This window comes from Astyanax mexicanus, chromosome 9 (assembly GCF_023375975.1).
Source record: "Astyanax mexicanus isolate ESR-SI-001 chromosome 9, AstMex3_surface, whole genome shotgun sequence".
Taxonomy (NCBI): Eukaryota; Metazoa; Chordata; class Actinopteri; order Characiformes; family Acestrorhamphidae; genus Astyanax; species Astyanax mexicanus.
Window position 1 is genome coordinate 2,072,559 of NC_064416.1, and position 21,800 is coordinate 2,094,358.

Here is a 21,800-nt window from a genome sequence, read left to right on the forward strand (position 1 = left end):
GTTTATTGTTGATGTAAAAGTTGGGTTTGTGCACTCCGGCCCCTGTGTTACCGAGATAGTGATGAACGTCTGACTGTTGGCGTCTGTCTAGGTTGTATTCAGTCAGTGGAGCTCCTGTGTTTTCTGTTACCAATATAAACAAGATAAAACTCCAGAAATGTACCTGAACACACCTCATTTCAAGAAAACCACGCCCATCAGTGTAGATATATTCAGAAGCTCTGCTGCTGTTTAAATCAGGCAGACGGTAGGTGCGAATATAGACAGTTATGATGTAATTAAGGTGGATCAGCAGTGCTAGACAGGTTTCCTCACAGAGACAGTGATGTATTGTTTATTATATATAGTGTAAAGTACATAGAGCTGAATGGAGCGTGCCTACAGGGTTCAGACAGAGCCGCCCACAGCATCACATGACTCCTAATCCCCACAATAGCGCTGCCGTGTTTCGGCTGAGGATATTTGCAAGTCTGCGGGTAGACTGGTGTGTGTGTGTGTGTGTGTGTGTGTGTGTGTGTTATTGTGAGTGAGTGTGTGTTTTTTAAATGACTCTTCCTTAACCTGGATCACCTATAAAGACTGTCCTGTAGAGAAGAGAGCGCAGAGACGACCGCAGATCTGCCACTTTATCAGGTCAGTAGGTTAAAAGCTAAAATAATCAGCATTATTTATTATTTTCCACTGATTATATTGAGCACTTTCTAGTTCTATAATAATCACAGACTGTATTCCACAGACTGTATGTCTCTGTCTCTGTATACTTTATTATTATATTTATTTTTATTATTTTTTGTCATTTAATAAATCATCCAGACAAAAAAAGACAGTCAAACTTTACGAAAAATGCACTGTGGTGCAACCATGATTGTTCTTAAAATTAATTTTAATATTTTAAGGAAATTTTTTACAAGTTCTCAGTAGATGTTGAAGTTAGGAGGCAGGTGCTTGAGCTCTGTGTTCTCTTTCAGGTACTGGGTAGCTCAGTTCCCGCTGGTGTTTGAGACGGACCGGCTGCTGGAGGAGGTGATGGGTGATCTGTGGGCTCTGGTCCAGGAAGAGAAGGACTCCACCTGCCAGCTGATCGACACGCCGTACCTGTGAGTGATAACACACCTGTACACACCTTTACACACGTGCACACACCTTTACACACCTGTACACACCTTAACACACGTGCACACACCTTTATAAACCTTTACACTCCTGTACACACCTTTATACACCTTTGCACTCCTGTACACACCTTTATACACCTTTACACACCTTTAAACCTCTATACACACCTTTACATACCTTTATAAACCTTTACATACCTTTATAAACCTTTACACACCTTTACACACCATTACACACCTCAATATACCTTTATACTTCATTACACACCTTTAAACCTCTATACACACCTTTACATACCTTTATAAATCTTTACACACCTTTACACACCATTACACACCTCAATATACCTCTATACATCATTACACACCTTTAAACATCTATAAACATCTATACACACCTTTATAAACCATTACACACCTGTACACACCTCAATATACCTTTATACATCATTACACACGTTTAAACATCCATACACACCTTTACATACCTTTATAAACCTTTACATACCTGTACACACATTTACGTACACTCCTATACACACCTGTACACACCTTTATACATAAGCTTATGTAACTGTACATATGCTCATACACTTTTCCACTCCTGTAAACACCTATAGACGACTTTATAAACCTTTATACAACTGTTCATAACCTTATACAAACTTTATACTTCTCTACATCCCTTACACACCTGTACACACCTTTACACACCTTTATATTCCTTTATACAACTGTACATAACCTCATACACTTTTACACTTCTGTACACTCCTGTACACACCTTTATACAACTGTACATACCTTTATACACTTTTACATACCTGTACATAACTTTACATACCTTTACACACCTGTATACTCATTTATACACCTTTATACAACTGTTCCTTCACACTTTTACACTCCTTTTGACACCTTTTTACAGCTTTACAATACTTTATACACCTTTACACGGCTTCATAGGCCTTTATAAACATCTTTGCACACCTTCATATACCTATACAGAGTATTATACACCTTCTCACAGCTTCATACACCTATACAAACCTGTACACCCCTTTTCCTGCATAGAATCAGTCAGTACTGAGCAGGTGATCAATGGGGAAGTGGTGGTTTGTTTTGGCCTGAAACATGAAAGGCTTTTTGAATTTACATAACATAGAAAGTGACTTATAGTTCCTTGAAAAACTACCTGTGCATTTAAATGAATATTCCAGTGTTTTTAACATTTACATTTTCCTTAAACCAAAAACTATAACAGTACCTGTATTTTACTTTCACTTTCTACTGATTAGAACTTATTTGTTACAAAAATCAAAAGGCAATAAACTTAAGCATGCTCATAGGCAGTTGATTCAGTACAGCAATACCCACACCTGTACACACCTTTATTCACCTGTACACACCTTTATTCACCTGTACACACCTTTATACAACTGTACACACCTTTATTCACCTGTACACACCTTTATACAACTGTACACACCTTTATTCACCTGTACACACCTTTATTCACCTGTACACACCTTTATAAAACTTTACACACCTTTATTCACCTGTACACACCTTTATACAACTGTACACACCTTTATTCACCTGTACACACCTTTATTCACCTGTACACACCTTTATAAAACTTTACACACCTTTATTCACCTGTACACACCTTTATTCACCTGTACACACCTTTATTCACCTGTACACATTTTTATACAACTGTACACACCTTTATACAACTGTACACACCTTTATACATTTGTACACACCTTTATTCACCTGTACACACCTTTATTCACCTGTACACACTTTTATACAACTGTACACACCTTTATACACCTGTACACACTTTTATACAATTGTCAATACCTTTTACACCTTTATACACCTGTACACACCTTTATACAACATTAAAAACATTTACAATGTCTATAAATGTACCATTTATAGGCAAAAGATCTGGCTCTTAATCAAATTAAATTGTAAGCACACCTGTACACACCTGTACACACCTTTTCCTGCGTGTTATCAGTAATGAGCAGGTTATTGGTGAGGAAGTGAAGGCGTGTTTTGGCGTGTGATGGTGTGAGTGATTAGAAGCTGTAGATCTGACAGTAAATGAGTCAGACTGAACTCAGACATGACCTACATTCAGCAGTTCTGGAACACACCTGGTTCATACCTGCTCCTGTAGTCACTCAGGACATTCCTGGAGTAAAGTGTCCTAAGTTCCTGATCCACAGCTCCTTAATCATCACTAGACTTTAACTAGGCCACTCCAAAACCTTCATTTACTTTTAATTTTTTAATCCATTCAGAGACAGTGAACTTTGAAGTTTGTGAGCTTTGGGTCATTGTCCTGCTGGAGAACCCAAGTACTCCTGAGCTTGAGGTCAGTAAGGAACAGATGGACGGATTCTGATTCTCCTTCAGGATTTTCTGATTAAAAACAGCAGAATTTCTGCGTCCATCTATTACAGCATTAAGTTATCCAGCAGCTCCAGACCATCATAACACACACACTACCATGTTTTACTACGTTCAGTATAATCGATGTTCTTTTATTACTGAAATTATGTGTTTTATAGATGTTAGAGTCCTGCAGTTCTTTAAATGTTGTTCTGGGTTCTTTTGGGATCTCCTGGATGAGTTCTTCATGCCCTTTTGGAGTAATTTTGTTCGGTCGGTCGGTCACTCCTGGGAAGGTTCACCAGTGTTCCATGTTTTTTTCTCCATTAGTGAATAATAGTGAATCACTGTGGTTCTCTGGAGTCCCAAAGCTTTAGAAATGACGGTAACACTTTATAATAAGACTACCTTTATCCTACTGAGACCCAGACTTTTGCTTAGTGTGTACTTTTTAATTTATCCTAGCTATTGGAACTTAGCATGTATAAAAACTAAACTTCGTCTTAGTACAGGAAATGTTTTTGCAAAATTATAAAACAATGTCCTTATATGGGGACAGTAGTAAAACAATAAAAATTATCCTTGCCATTTGGGATCAGAAGGATCCAACTCTACAGTGAGTAAATTAAATACTTTTAAACATAAAATTCAATGAGAATTGTTACCTGGGCTATTTATCTGCCTGGACTGGCTGTAAAAACTTTTGATTGGGATTCCCGCCATCTTTTCTTTATCGCTTTATCAAGTATAATGTTCTTATTTGAACACAGTTGAACATAGTTGTTATGGGCAGTATCTCTATATGAGGGCAAAAGGTCAATGTTTAAAAAAATTATTATAATAATGTATTATCATGGTGCAGAGAAGCAGAAATGTAATGTCCACTTAAGAGGTTATAAAGGGTTTATAAATGGTTTACAATTCGTTTATTAATGGTTACTAATTAGGTTGTGAATGCCTTAAAAATAATTAATAATCAGTTATAACACGTACATAGAAAGAGCAACAGTATAGATGGCTGTGGGTTCATTATTTGGCAAACAACAGGTCATTGTTGCCCTTTCTATGTATGTGTTATAACTGATTATTAATGATTTTTAAGGCATTTACAACCTAATTAGTAACCATTAATAAACTAATTATAAACCATTTATAAACCCTTTATAAAGGTAGTCTTATTTTAAAGTGGTACCGAAATGACTTTATAACCTTTTCCAGACTGATAGATGATCAATAACTTTGTTTTCTCATCTGTTGTTGAGTTTCATCAGATCAGGGTATTATCATGTGATGCTTTTTGAGATCATTATGGGCGTAAATGTGCTGAAGCCACTACCTATTCGTGTCTAATGTCAGTGTGTATTGGAACCAGTGCACTGAAACAACCACACCTCAGCTTCTATTTTAGGGATAAGTGTGAGAAAGTGCACTGAAGCATTTGAGGTTTGTCTTCTATTAAGTGTGTTTTGATCACTATTGCAGTAAAGCAGCTGCTCACTGGATTCTTTTTAAAGTATGTATGATGACTGATATATGATGACTTGTGTTGTTTTTATCGTGAAATATTTTATCTTAGAGAATGTTGAGTTTGACCCATTCTCTAATCGTGATAATATTGATTAGAGCTGCACATTAAACCATTTTATCTTTATTATTGCAATGTGATATATCACATGAGCAACAGACACATCGTAATCATTTTATCTTAAACATCTATATATAACTCAATATATAACTTATTTTAATAAGATACAAAAAATAACCATATTGTATAATACATGCAGGTGGTGATGATGGTGGTTTATGTGGTGTTAGTGTGTGTTGTGCTGGTATGAGTGGATCAGATGCAGCAGTGGATGTTGTCCCACAGGACTGCCTACAGGACACTGCCTACAGGACACTGCCCACAGGACACTGGCCACAAGACACTGCCCTTAGGTTATAGCCCACAGGATGCTGCTTGCAGGATGCTGGAAAAGGACACCAGCCAAAACACCCTTTCCACTGGATGCTACCTTCAGGACATCGCCCACAGGATGCTGCCCACAAGACATTGGCCACAGGACACTGTTGGTGGACTATTCTCTATTTGATCATCCACTCTTACCGGCACCTCGTACCGGATTCTGTCTGCAGGACTGCTGCGTACAGGATGTTGCCTACAGGACACTGGATGCTGCCCACAGGACACTGGCCAAAAGACCCTGGCCACAGGAAGCCAGCCAAAGGACACTTGGACAGGACACCAGCAAAAGAACCTCGCTCTCAGGATGTGGCCCACAGGACACTGACCAAAAGACACTACACACAGCACACTGCCCACAGGATACAAACTAAAGGAGGCTGTCCTCAAGATGCAGCCCACAGGATGCTGCTTACAGCTTGCTGCCCACAGGACGCCAAAATACACTGGCCAAAAGACATTGGCCACAGGACGCAGCCCACAGGACACTGGCCAAAAGATGCCACCCACAAAATGCTGACCAAAGAACATAGGCAACAGGACACTGCCAACAGGACACCACCTGCCGAAAGCTGGCAACAGGGCACTTCCCAAAAGACACTGTCTAAAAAACACTGGCCACAAGACATTGGCTACAGGACACTGGCAAAAGGACCCTGCCCATAGAACACTGCTCACAAGACACTGGCTAAAGAACGCTGCCCACAGGACACTGGCAAAAAAAACGCTGCCCACAGGACAGGCCACCCACAAAATGCTGACCAAAGAACATAGGCAACAGGACACTGCCAACAGGACACCACCTGCCGAAAGCTGGCAACAGGACACAGGACATTGCCCCCAGCTAGAGGAGGCTACCCTCAGGATGCAGCCCACAAGACATGCTCACAGGACACTGCCCACAGAACATGCCCACAGGATGATGCCCACTGGGCATTGCCCACAGGACACCAGCCAAATGAGGCTGCCCTCAGGATGCTGACCGCAGGACACTTGCCACAAGACACTGCCCTAAAGATGCAGCCCACAGGATGCTGCTTGCAGGATGCTGGAAAAGGACACTAGCCAAAACACCCTTTCCACAGGATGCTGACCACAAGACATTGGCCACAGGACACTGTTGGTGGACTCTTCTCTATTTGATGATCCACTCATACGGCACCTCACACACTAACACATTAATCTGATTGGTGTAAATATATTTATTGTATTGATTATTGTTTGGGTTATTGTTCATAAATCATGTTATTATTTGAAGTGTATCAGTAATGATTGTGTGTTGTGTTGTGTTATCTTGTCGTTGTTGGGAGCAGGACCCCGCCGGCGAAGGTATCTCAGGCCCCGTCTCCGCTGGTGAAGAAGAGGAAGGTCTCGCTGCTGTTTGATCACATGGAGGCGGATGAGATAGCGGAACATCTCAGTTATCTGGAGTTTAAAAACTTCTGCAGCGTTTCAGTGAGTCAGCCTTCACACCCGCCACGCCCCACACACACTTCCTCCACACTGTACACTGTACACACACACACACACACACATCCTCACACTGCATGCTCGCAGGACACGGCTGCAGCGCTAATTGCTAACCTGTCCACGCTAATCCTGCAGGACTGTGGTAATTACTCTGTTATACATACAGTACCAGTCAAAACACTCACAGCACTGCTTTAGTCTACAGTATATAGTGTAAATACAGAGAGTGTGTGCACACATTTTTGACATTTAATATTTATTCCACATTTTAGATTAATACAAAATTATCCAAACTATAAAAAGTGTTAAACAAACCAAAAAATGTTTCATATTCTACATTGTCCAAAAGTAGCACTACTTGCTTAGATGTAGCATTTTCTCATCTGAATAATGTTCTAATCCATATTATGAGAAGCAACAACTACTCAACTAAATAAAAAATAAAATAAAGATCGCTCAATTTGAATAGATAAAATTAAGTGTCATCAAGTGCAGTCGCCCCAAAGACCATCAAAAACATTAATAATGATGGAACTGGCACTCATCAAGAGTATTTTGGTTTGTTTAACACTTTTAAGTTACAGACAGGGAGAAAGATGGATGGATGGAAGGATGGATAGATGGATGGATGGATAGACAGAAATACAGACATATAGACAGACAGACAGACTGATAGATAGACCGATAGATAGATAGATAGATAGATAGATAGATAGATAGATAGATAGATAGATAGATAGATAGATAGATAGATAGATAGATAGATAGATAGATAGAAATACAGACATATAGAGAGACAGACAGACATATAGATAGACAGACAGACATATAGATAGACAGACAGTAAGACAGTTAGACAGATGGACAGACAACAGACAGAGAGATAGATAGATAGACAGTTAGACAGACAAAAAATGCAGACATATAGAGAGACAGACAGACATATAGATAGACAGACAGGCAGATACATAGACAGACAGTAAGACAGTTAGACAGATGGACAGACAACAGACGGAGAGATAGATAGATAGATAGACAGTTAGACAGACAAAAAATGCAGACATATAGAGAGACAGACAGACAGATACATAGACAGACAGTAAGACAGTTAGACAGAGAGACAGACATACAGACAGACAGACAGACAGAAAGACAGACAGGAAGAAATACATACAGAGAGACAGACAGACACACACACACAAACACAGGAAGACAGCTAGACAGACAGACAGAAAGACAGCTAGACAGACAGGCAGAAATACAGACAAATAGACAGACAGAAATCTCAGACAGATTATCATAGTCTGGACAACTTAAACTGTAAGATAACTCTCATATAGAGCATTTTGTGAGTTAACTTAATATGAATAAGATAGCGGAACAATATTGTGTAAATAACTATTTTATTCCCGTCTGCAGGTTAGAGCTCCTCTGATCACTCACTTTCTATTCTAAAGCTGTGAATCATGGGATCTCATGATCTCCTGATAGTTCCTAAAAAGCAGCAGTTAGACAGTCACTCCACTCTAGAGCTGCGAAACCACGTGCAATACAGCTCTCTGTTAAATATAGAAGAGAAAGATAAATTTAATCTTACTCAGAACCGTGCTTCTGTTTTATTTAGTGTACCGGCCCTACGGTCTAACTGCTGCTCATTAACTGTGACATCATAAGAGGTCATCAGTTCAAATTCCTGAAAAAGCTCAGTGTTTTACTGTCAAAAGCATTTTTTTATTTATTTATTTTTTATTTGAGTATGTTTGAGACTTGGGTTGAGGTTCAAAAGTTAAAATTAAGTTAATATTAATTATATTTTATATCATAATTGTATATAATATTATATTAGCATGATATTTAATTACACTAAACAGTTGAGTTAATCAGATATTTTATAAGTTATAAGTTATAAGACTACATAATATGGATTTATGTTTTTTTATCTATCCTCTATAAAATAAATGATTATATCAATCAATCTTTATTTTCACTCGGGAAACAATGTTGCTGAGAATTTACAACATCAAAGGAATTTAAAACATTGATAATAAATTAGAAATAAAAGGGAATAAAATAGTAAGAAATAATAAACAAATAAAAGAAGTACTCATTTTAAATCAACATTAAATATATATATATAAATAAAATATATATGTAAAACAGAAAATTCTAAAATACCATAAAAAAACAAATTGACACATAAAAATAAAAATATAAAAATATATAAAATATAAACTAAGTAAAAAGATAATAGTAAAAGTAGTAAAATGTTAAGAATTATAAAAATTATAAAGTGAATAATAGAACTAAGAACAATAATTAACATATAAAACATTAGAATAAAACATAAAAGTAATAATAAAAAAAATATATATATATATACATATAGAGAGACAGACAGACATATAGATAGACAGACAGGCAGATACATAGACAGACAGTAAGACAGTTAGACAGAGAGACAGACATACAGACATACAGACAGACAGACAGAAAGACAGACAGGAAGAAATACATACAGAGAGACAGACAGACACACACACACAAACACAGGAAGACAGCTAGACAGACAGACAGAAATACAGACAAATAGACAGACAGAAATCTCAGACAGACTATCATAGTCTGGATAATAGTAAAAGTAGTAAAATGTTAAGAATTATAAAAATTATAAAGTGAATAATAGAACTAAGAACAAGAATTAACATATAAAACATTAGAATAAAACATAAAAGTAATAATAAAAAATATATATATATATATAAATATATATAATCATTTAAAACAATCACAGGCTACAGTTAGTTTTATTCTAAAACAAGTTTTAAAGATCTTTAGTGATCTCAGGTTTTTGTGCAGTCAGGTTACCTACTTTATAGTGGTATGTAAAATTTATTAAATCTATAGCAGTGAATATTTTTGGATTTTCTTTACTTTATTTTGCTGTAGAAAATAAAATGTAACAATGCATCTTATATAATAGTTTAATATTATATGTATTAAAATATTTTATTATTCTTTTTTAAATAAATTATTTGGTCTTTTGGCCAAAAACGAACAATCCTGGCAGTCTTGACCCTCTTTACAGTAAAGATTTCTGGGTTTTAGGACAGTCAGGATACGTACTTTACAGAGATACAGTATATAAACTTTTTGGAGTTTTGTACAATAATATGCAGTGAAAATGAAGAAAAAAAGAAAAATATAATTAACATTATATTTTTAATAATAGTTTAACATAATATTTGTTATAATATGTTTTTATTTTTTTAGTTTATACATATGTATTATTTATAATTATTGTCAGCATTTTTTCAGCATCCCGGCTATTATTTATGTTGTCATAAAATCAGGTAATTAAAAGTGATATTGTTTAGTAACATTTTTCTTTTTCTTTTGCCAAAAATGGACTATCCTGGACATCTTAAACATCTTTAGTTATCTCAGGATTTAGATTTATTTTTTGGAGAAAAATAACAATCCTAGCCGTCTTAATCCTCTTTAATGATCTCAGGGTCTAGGACAGTTACTTACTTTATACAGATACAGTATATAAAATATATTGAATATTGAATATTTTGCAGTAAAATTAAGAAAATATGTATATATAGTTTAGCAATATATTTTATAAAATGTTTTTTTTAGTTTATGAAGCTGTATAAAGCTGTAATAGTGAATATTGTGTGTTTGTTACAGTACTATATAGAGTAATGATACAGTAATTACAGGTTAACGAGGTCAGACTGTGTTGATACAGAGGGAAAGTGAAACTGCAGACTGGCTGGTAGTGAGATGAGTGTGTCGGGAGTTGTGCTGATTTGGTGATTGATTAGTGCGTGTGTGTGTGTGTGTGTGTGTGTGTGTGTGTGTGCTGTGTCAGTTCCTGGATTACCGCAGTTACGTGGTGCACGGCTCGGTGAGGAATAACCCGGCGCTGGAGAGATCCGTCATGCTGTGTAACGGCGTCTCCCAGTGGGTCCAGCTGATGATCCTCAACAGACACACCCCCCAACAGAGGGCGGAGGTCTTCACCAAATACATACATGTAGCACAGGTACACCTTTATACACTATACGTGTATATATACATACTATATGTACAAGTTTAGACAAAACTTAAATTTTGTGTTTTTTCACTGTTAAAATGTTTTGCATTGTACGTTATGATTAAACTGGCACTCATCAGGACCTTTCCGGGATCAGAATATGTTCTATATTTTAGATTCTTTAAAAGTAGCACCTCTTGCTTAGAAGAGGGATTTATTTTTTCAGTCAGTTTTATGAGGTAGAGTCACCTGGAATTCAGGCTTTCAGTTAACAGCTGTGCTGAACTCATCAAGAGTTAATTACTTGAATTTCTTGTCTCTTAATAAAGTGTTTGAGAGCATCAGTTAAAGTAACAGGCAGAGGTGAAGCTGGGCAGCGACGCCGTCTCGTCAGATAGGAGCTAAAAAACAGTGCTAGGAACAGCATGCAGTTCATTCCTGTGTTATTTGTGCGAACAACACATCAGTGTTTATATACTTTACCCAGTAATTCAGAGCTAAGAAACAAATGGTGAGAATTAGTCTATGGAGGAAAAACACCACCAGCCAAGTACAATTGAGATAGATAGGTGTTTAGATGTTTAGAACAGTTCTGTTTACACTAGTTAAAAGTAAAAATCCACCCCAGGGTTTTGTTCTGCCTGGGCGACTCTGCTGCGGCTCAGCCAACAAAACCCCGGGGTGGATTTTTACTTTCTGGACCTGGACTACCCACCTCTGTGTGTGTAAGTAACTATAGGTTTAAATAGGATCTCCGGTGGATTTGGTGTTTTACTCTGAGAGACTCTAAGACTGGGTCAGTGGCTGAACTGCACTTAGCAGGGCATTATTACACATGTTGTAAAGTAATATATAACATTGCAAAGACTGTTATTAGTGTAAAAATGTCTTTATTTTTAAATGTTTCTAACTGTTGTTCGTCTTGCTGCCTCCTGGTGTCGCAGTGCTGTTAGCCAATCAGAGGCAATATGTTTGCATGTATGAATATTCATGAGCAAGAGCTGAAATCCTATCGTTTCTCCCCGCCCACTCCTCCACCGGACTAAAGCATGGTTATACCGGATCACCTCACAATCAGCTCACATGATATTCATTCATACTAGAGACACAACTACACATTTTAAAAGGATTGGAAAAATCATAAAACCTTTTACTAATGCATTTTTTTTCTTTATTTAGTTGAGTAGTTGTTGCTTCTCATAATCTGGATTAGAGCATTACTCAAATATTCACTATTCACTGTATACCTGTAACTCTACCTCTTCACTACTTTACTTTAACTGATGCTCTCAAACACTTTATTAAGAGACAAGAAATTCAAGTAATTAACTCTTGATGAGTTCAGCACAGCTGTTAACTGAAATCCTGAACCTCTTCTAAGTAAGAGGTGCTTCTTTGAATAATGTAAAACATTCCAAATGTTTTTATTCATAGTTTGGATGACTTTAGTATTAAAGCTGTATATTTGGCTCTGGAAAATAATGAGAGCACTTAAAAATGATGAGTTTCTTTTCTGAATTTTGCCAAATTGAAAACCTCTGGAATATAATCAAGAGGAAGATGGATAAAGTTATCCAAAAGCAGTGTGTAAGACTGGTGGAGGAGAACGTGATGCCAAGATGCATGAAAAAATATTGATTGATTTCAGGGCTGTATTTTAGCAAACGTTCTAAAATACCAGTATTGCAGTAATCCAGAGATCCTACTGATGTAATGCTCTTCAAAAACACGGTTTTCACCACAACAGGACAAGATTGACGTAAATACAGGTGTGACAAGACAGGCGCGTTACATCACACCCCGAGGCAGCGCATTCCTGAGCGCGGTTTCTTTTTTTTTCTGAGTAAGCAGATGTTCTGAGGATGACACGCACTTTTATCTAATGATTTCCCTTCAAAAATTTCCAGTGTTGTGGAAATGAGTCGCGTGTATCTCGTCATCTCATCATAAGCCGCATATATATATACCTCATCAACCACCTCTCTCTGTATCAACAGAGCACAGAGCACACTGCTGACTAGCGTACCTGTGGTGTACACAGTACTAGATCACAGGAAGTGATGTCACTGTGTACCCTCGCTCTGTTCCCTCCAGCACAGGTTGTGCTCTTATCTCACGCCAGCCAGGGCCCACACACGGGCACGCCAACATGCAGGAAATGAGCTGGAGTGGCGTGCGACGTGATTGGCTCAGGCCGGTGATTGGCGGCTGGTGTGTTCCTGTGTGGGGAAAGGTCTGGGGCGGGACCTTTAGTTTACATAACGTTCCTGACGGTTTCGAGAAGCCACTCTACCCACTTTACTTACAGGAAATAGAGAAGTAGAGTGTGTACGGCTGCCCGGCAGGGTGGTACACACACTACACACACACACACACACACATATATACACACTACATACACACACACACATTCGCTGTGACAATGTGAATAGAGTTCAGAGTGTGAAATATGGAAGTGTGAGCTCAGAGCTATTGTCTTTTTCACACTTTCTTCCCCTTCCTCTCTCTCTCTCGGTGCTGCAATACTGGTCTAGTCTTTAAAATATATTGAGAAATATACTTACTTAAAATATATTAAAAGTACATTAATAATATGCTTTCATCAAATGTTTGAAAGTAAACTTTGATCATACTTCTTAAAAAAGAATAATATTTAAAGTATAGTATTTTAAATAAATAGACTACTATTAAGTACACTTTTAGTTTATGTAATCCAGTATACTTTCTAAAATACTTATTTCCACATATACTTTTGTGCATTTTATCAGCAAAGTGTGTTGAAAACAAGTGTTACAGTAGTTCACTTAAAGTACAATGTAGCATGTAATTTTTGAAACTTTTGAACTTTTTAAAAATTGAAAAAACAATATATTAAAATAGAATTTTATTCCCAACTAAAGGAACAAGAAGCATACAGTATTTGCACTCCAATGTAAATATAGATCACATATATTTAACATCAATTCCTAATACATTTCTAATATACCTGGTGGATAATAAATAAAAAGTGATACAGTTGTAATACTCATTATTAAATATATTATACTTTTACTGTAAGCATATTTAAAATATATATATATTTTTTTATATTTTTATACAATTAACATATAATAAGTACAATTTAAAAGCACTCTTTTAATATACTGATTAATAATAAAGTGGCTACAAGAACAACTTTTTATTTTATTAGGGATACTGTGTTCAGGATTCTTATATTCTGAGTAAAATTAGCTCTACAGGTCCTTCAGTATCTTATATTTATACCGCACATTTACACATCTATTTTTTTGGTCTCATTTTATGCGACACCAGTAAGGAACAGGGGTGTCACCATGTTTTCCTTCTAGTTCAGCAGGACTGTATACCTGCAAAGCTAAGCTAAGCTAAGTAAACAAAACTCTAATTCTTAAAAAAAAAAAAGCGTAGATTTCCAGATTCCCACTAAGGCTGGGTGCAGCAGCATTAGAAGAAATAGGAAGCGCTAGTGTTTAGTGGCTAATGCTAATGCTGCTCCAGCAGTGCTAGCCGAAGTTAGCAGCAGACCACAGGCCGATAATACTCTGAATGGCAAAAAAGCTAGGGCTTAGCATGGTTAGCGGCTAATGCTAATACTGCTGGAGAACTAAACTGAATCTCCTGTATAACTCTGTACTTTAGTGTCTTTACTGCTCCTTAATACCTGATTGGTAGAATTCATACATAAGGAGCACCGGATTATAAGGAGCTCTGATGATTTTTGGGAAAATTAAAGGATTTTAAGTGCAGCTTATAGTGCAAAAAATACCTTTTTTAACCCATTTTAAAGTATTTCTATTGGTTTGTTCATCAAGAAATGATGGCACTGTGTCAGGGACAATTTGACTGTACATATTATGTAGTAAAATAAAAATTTACAATTTACAATATTGTAAATATTGGTCCATCTCATCTCAGATGAATATTTGGAAAAAGCAAAATTTTCTTTATTTCTAAATTCGGAGAGAATATATTACATTATATTGAGTAATGAACTTTTTTCTGGACATATATTTCCTCCTGTTAATGTTTTATATTGCATATGGAAACAAATGATATATAATTAAATGTGTGTGTGTGTGTGTGTGTGTGTGTGTGTGTGAGAGCAGAAGCTGAGAGCTCTGCAGAACTTTAACACTCTAATGGCGGTGATCGGAGGATTGTGCCACAGCTCCATCTCCAGACTCAAAGACACAGCCAGCCTGCTCTCCTCCGACATCACCAAGGTCAGTGTCATCATCTCAAAACATCTCAGATCATCTCAGATCATTTCAGAACATCTCAGATCATCTCACATCATCTCAGATCATCTCACATCATTTCAGAACATCTCAGATCATCTCACATCATCTCAGATCATCTCAGATCATTTCAGATCATCTCACATCATCTCACATCATCTCAGATCATCTCACATCATCTTAAAACATCTCAGATCATCTCAGAACATCTCAGATCATCTTAGATCATTTCAGATCATCTCAGATCATTTCAGAACATCTCAAATCATCTTAGATCATTTCAGATCATCTCAGATCATTTCAGAACATCTCAAATCATCTTAGATCATTTCAGATCATCTCACATCATCTCAGATCATCTCAGATAATCTTAAAACATCTCAGATCATTTCAGATCATCTCAGATCACCTCAGATCATCTCACATCATCTCAGATAATCTTAAAACATCTCAGATCATCTCAGATAATCTGAGATGATGTGAGATCATCTCAGATTATCTCAGATCATTTTAGGACATTTCAGATCATTTTACATAATCTCAGATTACCTTAGACCATCTTAGATTTTCTTAGATCATCTTAAAACATCTCAGATAATTTCAGAACATCTCAGAACATCTCAGATCATCTTAGAATATCTTAAATCTTCTCAGAACATCTCAGATCATTTCAGAACATTCAGTTCATTTCAGACCATCTCAGAACATCTCAGATAATTTCAGAACATCTCAGTTTATCTCAGATAATCTCAGATCATCTCAGATCTTCTAAGATCATCTCAGAATATCTCAGATCATCTCAGATCATCATTTTTGTCATACTTACATTTTTTTAGATTATCAAACCAACTTTAATACCAGATAATTATAACCTGAGAAAATATGAAAAAAAACCGCACTTTTTAAATGATAATTTCATTTTTTTAAGGGAAAAATTGGTACCACTTTAAAATAATACCCTTATGAAGGGTTTATAAATTGTTTATAAATTAGATTATTAATTATTATTGGTTATGTTGTAAATACTCTACAAAAAAACATTGATAAGCAGTTATAACACATTAATTGAAAAGGCCACAGTGATCTGTTGTTTGCTTGGTAATTTAATTCAAAGTAGTCATTTAATTTATAGTAAATACTGTAGTTAAACATACTTACACATATTGTACTGTGCAGATTTAATGCTGATCAATGGAAAACACAAACAAAGATCAGTATCTAGAAAGATCTGAAGTTTGACAGTAGAAATGAGTGTGGAATTAATATTTTAATGCAAATTTCAACTCACTGTTGCCATTTCTATTTATGTGTTGTTTTGTAATTATTAACTGCTTATTAAATGGGTTTAAAGTATTTGCAACTGAATTATTAACTATTATTTATAATTAAACTCCTTTATAAACTGTTCTAACTGTAAACCTTTATAAAGGTAGTCTTATTTTTAAGTGGCACTATAAAATTAGAGTTTCCCGCCTCTACCTGAAGAGTAATGAGTGTGAATTTCCTGATTCTCAGTTCTGGATCTTCTTCTACCTGCAGAGTCTGAGTGAGCTGACCGAGCTGCTCTCCTCCTACAGTAACTACACTAACTACCGCCGCGTCTACAGCGAATGCACCGGCTTTAAGGTGCCCATCCTGGGCGTCCACCTTAAGGACCTGATCTCCCTGAACGAAGCCCTGCCCGACTACCTGGAGGACGAGAAGATCAATCTGAGCAAACTGCAGCACCTGTACAGCAACATCAGCGAGCTGCTCGCCATCCACAAGTGCAAACCACCGTTCGAGGCCAATAAGGACCTGCTGCACCTGCTGACGGTGAGGGAGGAAGGGGGCGGGGCTTGTGAGAGGTGGGCGGTGGGCGGGGCTTTTTCGGTTGAAGGGCTTCTCTTCTGAGAAGACGTATTTGCGTATTTGTTGTGGTTGGTGCAGGTAGTCCTGGTGTTGTTATAAATACGAACACTGTTTGAAGCTGCCTGCTGTACACAAAATACACTGAGTTTAAACACATGCCTAATTCGTTTACCCAACAACATGGGGACCTATTTATAACATGTACTGTAGTTTCTTTGTAGTTTCTACAAGTTTTTTAATATGGTTGGTGTGGTGCAGTGGATAACACCACCCCCTGCCTGTGAGCTACAGCATCATGTGGGAGACTAGGGTTCAATTCCCACTCTGGATGACTATGGTGTGCTACACCAATAAGAGTCCACCAATCAAAGACTATAGAAGAAATGTTTTTCTAGGAACTGTGTTCTAAATCTACTGCTGTATTTTTCTGATTTTTCTGTGTTTAATTCAGCTCTCTCTGGACCTGTACTACACCGAGGACGAGATTTACGAGCTGTCCTACGCCAAGGAGCCTAAAAACCCCAAAATACAGGTAAAAAAAAGTCATAGGGATCTATTTTAGCATTATTCAGCTTGATTTAAAATGTTTCAATGTGTCTTTGCTATCCTAACATCGGGAAAAGTACACTTTTTCCTTGCACGTCTCGAAACAAAGCACAAAAGGTATGTACTAATTATGTTAATTAATCATGGGTCTGATTAATTTTGGACTTAACAATTAAAATAAGCCAATCAGTGTGTCTCTTTCCATTACCTTTAAGAGCCAGGTGGATATTGACACTTTCAGACCTGGATTATGTTTCACTGATGGAAAAACTATAAGTTTGAAAATGGTGTTTTCTGTCTGTAATGCACACAAAATAAGACACTACTATCCTGACATAAAATCTATATTAAAATATATAAGGCGCACCAGATTGTAAGCCACATTATGTGACACTAGTAAGGAACAGGGGCGTCGCCATGTTTTCCATCTAATTCAGCTAAATCTAATCTAAGTAAGCAAAACTGTAGTTCTTTAAAAAAAGTTAATCGAGTGCTGGATGTAAATCTACACAGATTTCTCTCTGAAAACTGTTTATTTGGGTGAGTAAAGTGCTTCTGATTATTTAAAGTAAGCTTAGATTTACAGATTTCCACTAAGGCTGGGTGCAGCAGCATTAGCATTAGTGGCTAACCGCTAGTGCAAGCCACGATTAGCGATTCTTGCCTCTTAATGTTAGTTTTATCTATAGAATTGGAAGAAAAAAATGACTTTAAGAAAATAAATAAAGGTCAGTCGATCCGAAAAGAAGAATTTCAAGAACTTTGAAAGTATCCTCAAATGCAGACCACCAAAAACACTATGATGAAACTGGCCCTCATCAGGACCGCCTTAGGAAAGAAAGAGCAAGAGTTACGTATGTTCTACAGGATAAGTTCATCAGAGCTACCAGCTTCAGAAAAAACTATATATACTATTTAAATGGTTTATAACCTAATTAATAAACATTAATGAACTCCTTTATAAACTCTTAATAAACCTCTGAATATTAGTAGTTTATATAGTTTATATAGTTTATAAACTATAGTTTATAAACTATTAACAAACCTCTGAATATTAATAGTTTATATAGTTTATATAGTTTAAAAACTATAGTTTATAAACTATTTATAAACCTCTGAATATTAATAGTTTATATAGTTTATATAGTTTAAAAACTATAGTTTATAAACTATTTATAAACCTCTGAATATTAATAGTTTATATAGTTTATATAGTGTATAAACTATAGTTTATAAACTATTTGTCACGTAGTGACCCAGGCAGGGAGACGAGGAGGCGGACACAGGTGCAGGTAAGGGCGATATAAATAAATAATTTATTAAATAAATAACAAAGAAACAAGGAAACAAGCAACAAGTAAACATGTAACAAAGAAACACAAATAACCAATAACAAACTAGAGATAATAATAAAGATAAACAAACAGGGAATATATACAAGGAGCTAAACTAGGAATAGACACAAAGCAGGGGTAATATACAAGGAACTAGGGAACACGGAAATAAACAAGAAACTAGAGATAAACAAAGGACAAGGGCTAAAGCTAAGAAAACGAGGGCTAGGCTAGGAAACACAAGAACGACAAAACAACAGAGGAAGGTGCAAAGACCGACAGAGACAAAGTGGTAGACCAGGGCTATTTATAGCAACACAAACACACTAGAATTGGAAACACCTGGGGAAGGGGCGGAGCTACAAATGAGACACAGGTGGAAAAGTACTGAGACGGAAGACACAGGGGAGCACAGGTCACGTGGGGAATGCACACAAAGACACGAGACAGGGCCAAGACATGACAGAAGCCTCCCCCTAAACGCGCAGCTCCCGAGGCGCGGAAAAACGAACCCCGGGGGCTGGCGGCAGGGAGAGGCCAGGGAAAACAGGAGTCGAGACCGGGGACTGAAACGGAGACAGGACAGAGGACGGAGACTGGACGGGAGACTGAACGGGAGACGGAGACTGGACGGGGAACTGGACAGGAGACGGAGACTGGACGGGGAACTGGACAGGAGACGGAGACTGGACGGGGAACTGGACAGGAGACGGAGACTGGACGGGGAACGGAGACTGGACAGGGAACTGGACGGTGGACGGAGACTGGACAGGGGACGGAGATTGAACAGGAGACTGGACGGGACTGGACATGGGAACAGGGACGAGGACATTAACAGGGACAGAAACGAACACTGTAACTGGGACGGGAACAGAGACAGAGACAGACACGGGTACAGGGACGTAAACAGAGACAGGGACCAAGACAGGGAGAGACATGGGGACCAGAAACACAGGTGGGTGCCCAGGACTGGCAAATGTCTGAGGGGAAGTCCAAGGAGCCAGCCTGGGCACAGTACTGGGGACAAAGTCAGGGGACCTCGGTGCCTGCCTGGGTACATGGGACCTGGGGCCAAACAAAGTTCTGGGAGCAGGAACCGGTGGGGTAGTGACTCTGGCAGCGGGAGCTGGTGCTGGCGGCGCGGCGACTCTGGCAGCGGGAGCTGGTGCTGGCGGCGCGGCGACTCTGGCAGCGGGAGCTGGTGCTGGCGGCGCGGCGACTCTGGCAGCGGGAGCTGGTGCTGGCGGCGCGGCGACTCTGGCAGCGGGAGCTGGTGCTGGCGGCGCGGCGACTCTGGCAGCGGGAGCTGGTGCTGGCGGCGCGGCGACTCTGGCAGCGGGAGCTGGTGCTGGCGGCGCGGCGACTCTGGCAGCGGGAGCTGGTGCTGGCGGCGCGGCGACTCTGGCAGCGGGAGCTGGTGCTGGCGGCGCGGCGACTCTGGCAGCGGGAGCTGGTGCTGGCGGCGCGGCGACTCTGGCAGCGGGAGCTGGTGCTGGCGGCGCGGCGACTCTGGCAGCGGGAGCTGGTGCTGGCGGCGCGGCGACTCTGGCAGCGGGAGCTGGTGCTGGCGGCGCGGCGACTCTGGCAGCGGGAGCTGGTGCTGGCGGCGCGGCGACTCTGGCAGCGGGAGCTGGTGCTGGCGGCGCGGCGACTCTGGCAGCGGGAGCTGGTGCTGGCGGCGCGGCGACTCTGGCAGCGGGAGCTGGTGCTGGCGGCGCGGCGACTCTGGCAGCGGGAGCTGGTGCTGGCGGCGCGGCGACTCTGGCAGCGGGCTCTGGCACGGAGACTTGGGCAGCTGGCTCTGGCACGGAGACTTGGGCAGCTGGCTCTGGCACGGAGACTTGGGCAGCTGGCTCTGGCACGGAGACTTGGGCAGCTGGCTCTGGCACGGAGACTTGGGCAGCTGGCTCTGGCACGGAGACTTGGGCAGCTGGCTCTGGCACGGAGACTTGGGCAGCTGGCTCTGGCACGGAGACTGGAACTGCTGGAGCAGACACTGAGACTGGAACAGCTGGAGCAGACTTGAAGGCTTGAACAGCTGGAGCAGACTTGAAGGCTTGAACAGCTGGAGCAGACTTGAAGGCTTGAACAGCTGGAGCAGACTTGAAGGCTTGAACAGCTGGAGCAGACTTGAAGGCTTGAACAGCTGGAGCAGACTTGAAGGCTTGAACAGCTGGAGCAGACTTGAAGGCTTGAACAGCTGGAGCAGACTTGAAGGCTTGAACAGCTGGAGCAGACTTGAAGGCTTGAACAGCTGGAGCAGACTTGAAGGCTTGAACAGCTGGAGCAGACTTGAAGGCTTGAACAGCTGGAGCAGACTTGAAGGCTTGAACAGCTGGAGCAGACTTGAAGGCTTGAACAGCTGGAGCAGACACGGAGGCTTCAGCAGCTTCAGCAGACACGGAGGCTTCAGCAGCTTCAGCAGACACGGAGACTGGAACAGCTTCAGCAGACACGGAGACTGGAACAGCTTCTGCAGACACGGCAGGAGTCCGGGGGTGTGGCTCAGCAGCCGAAGACACCTCGGAGATGGGCGTGGCCGCCGAGAGAATTTCGGAGCTGGGTGTGTGCAGATCCAGCGGAGCAGCAGCAGGGCTTGAGACTGCGGTTGAAACGAAAACCCGGACTGGATCTGCAGCCTCGCCGGTAAAGTCCACTGCAAGCAGCGCGGGGCCGCCGGTAGAAACCGGAGCGGGAAAAGTCTCCATAACAGTCCCAGTGCACGGCTGGGTTGCCGCGGAGATAGTCCTAGAGAGAGGCTGGATCGCAGCGGCGGAATCCAGCTCTGCAGCCGCCATGAAAACCAGCTCCTCA

General features: G+C 39.6%; 1 protein-coding gene across 4 annotated transcripts in view; it reads left to right on the plus strand.

Moving 5' to 3' along the window:
- rasgrp4 (RAS guanyl releasing protein 4) overlaps window positions 1–21,800 on the plus strand; it is a 69,774-nt gene that overhangs the window by 29,541 nt on the left and 18,433 nt on the right. For all 4 annotated transcript variants that reach the window (XM_022664937.2, XM_022664938.2, XM_022664935.2 and 1 more), the window contains exons 4-10: window positions 571–633; window positions 969–1,097; window positions 6,801–6,942; window positions 10,835–11,008; window positions 15,124–15,240; window positions 16,795–17,070; window positions 17,558–17,638. In XM_022664937.2, coding sequence (XP_022520658.2) covers window positions 571–633; window positions 969–1,097; window positions 6,801–6,942; window positions 10,835–11,008; window positions 15,124–15,240; window positions 16,795–17,070; window positions 17,558–17,638 — 982 coding nt within the window. The remainder of the gene's footprint in view (window positions 1–570; window positions 634–968; window positions 1,098–6,800; window positions 6,943–10,834; window positions 11,009–15,123; window positions 15,241–16,794; window positions 17,071–17,557; window positions 17,639–21,800) is intronic.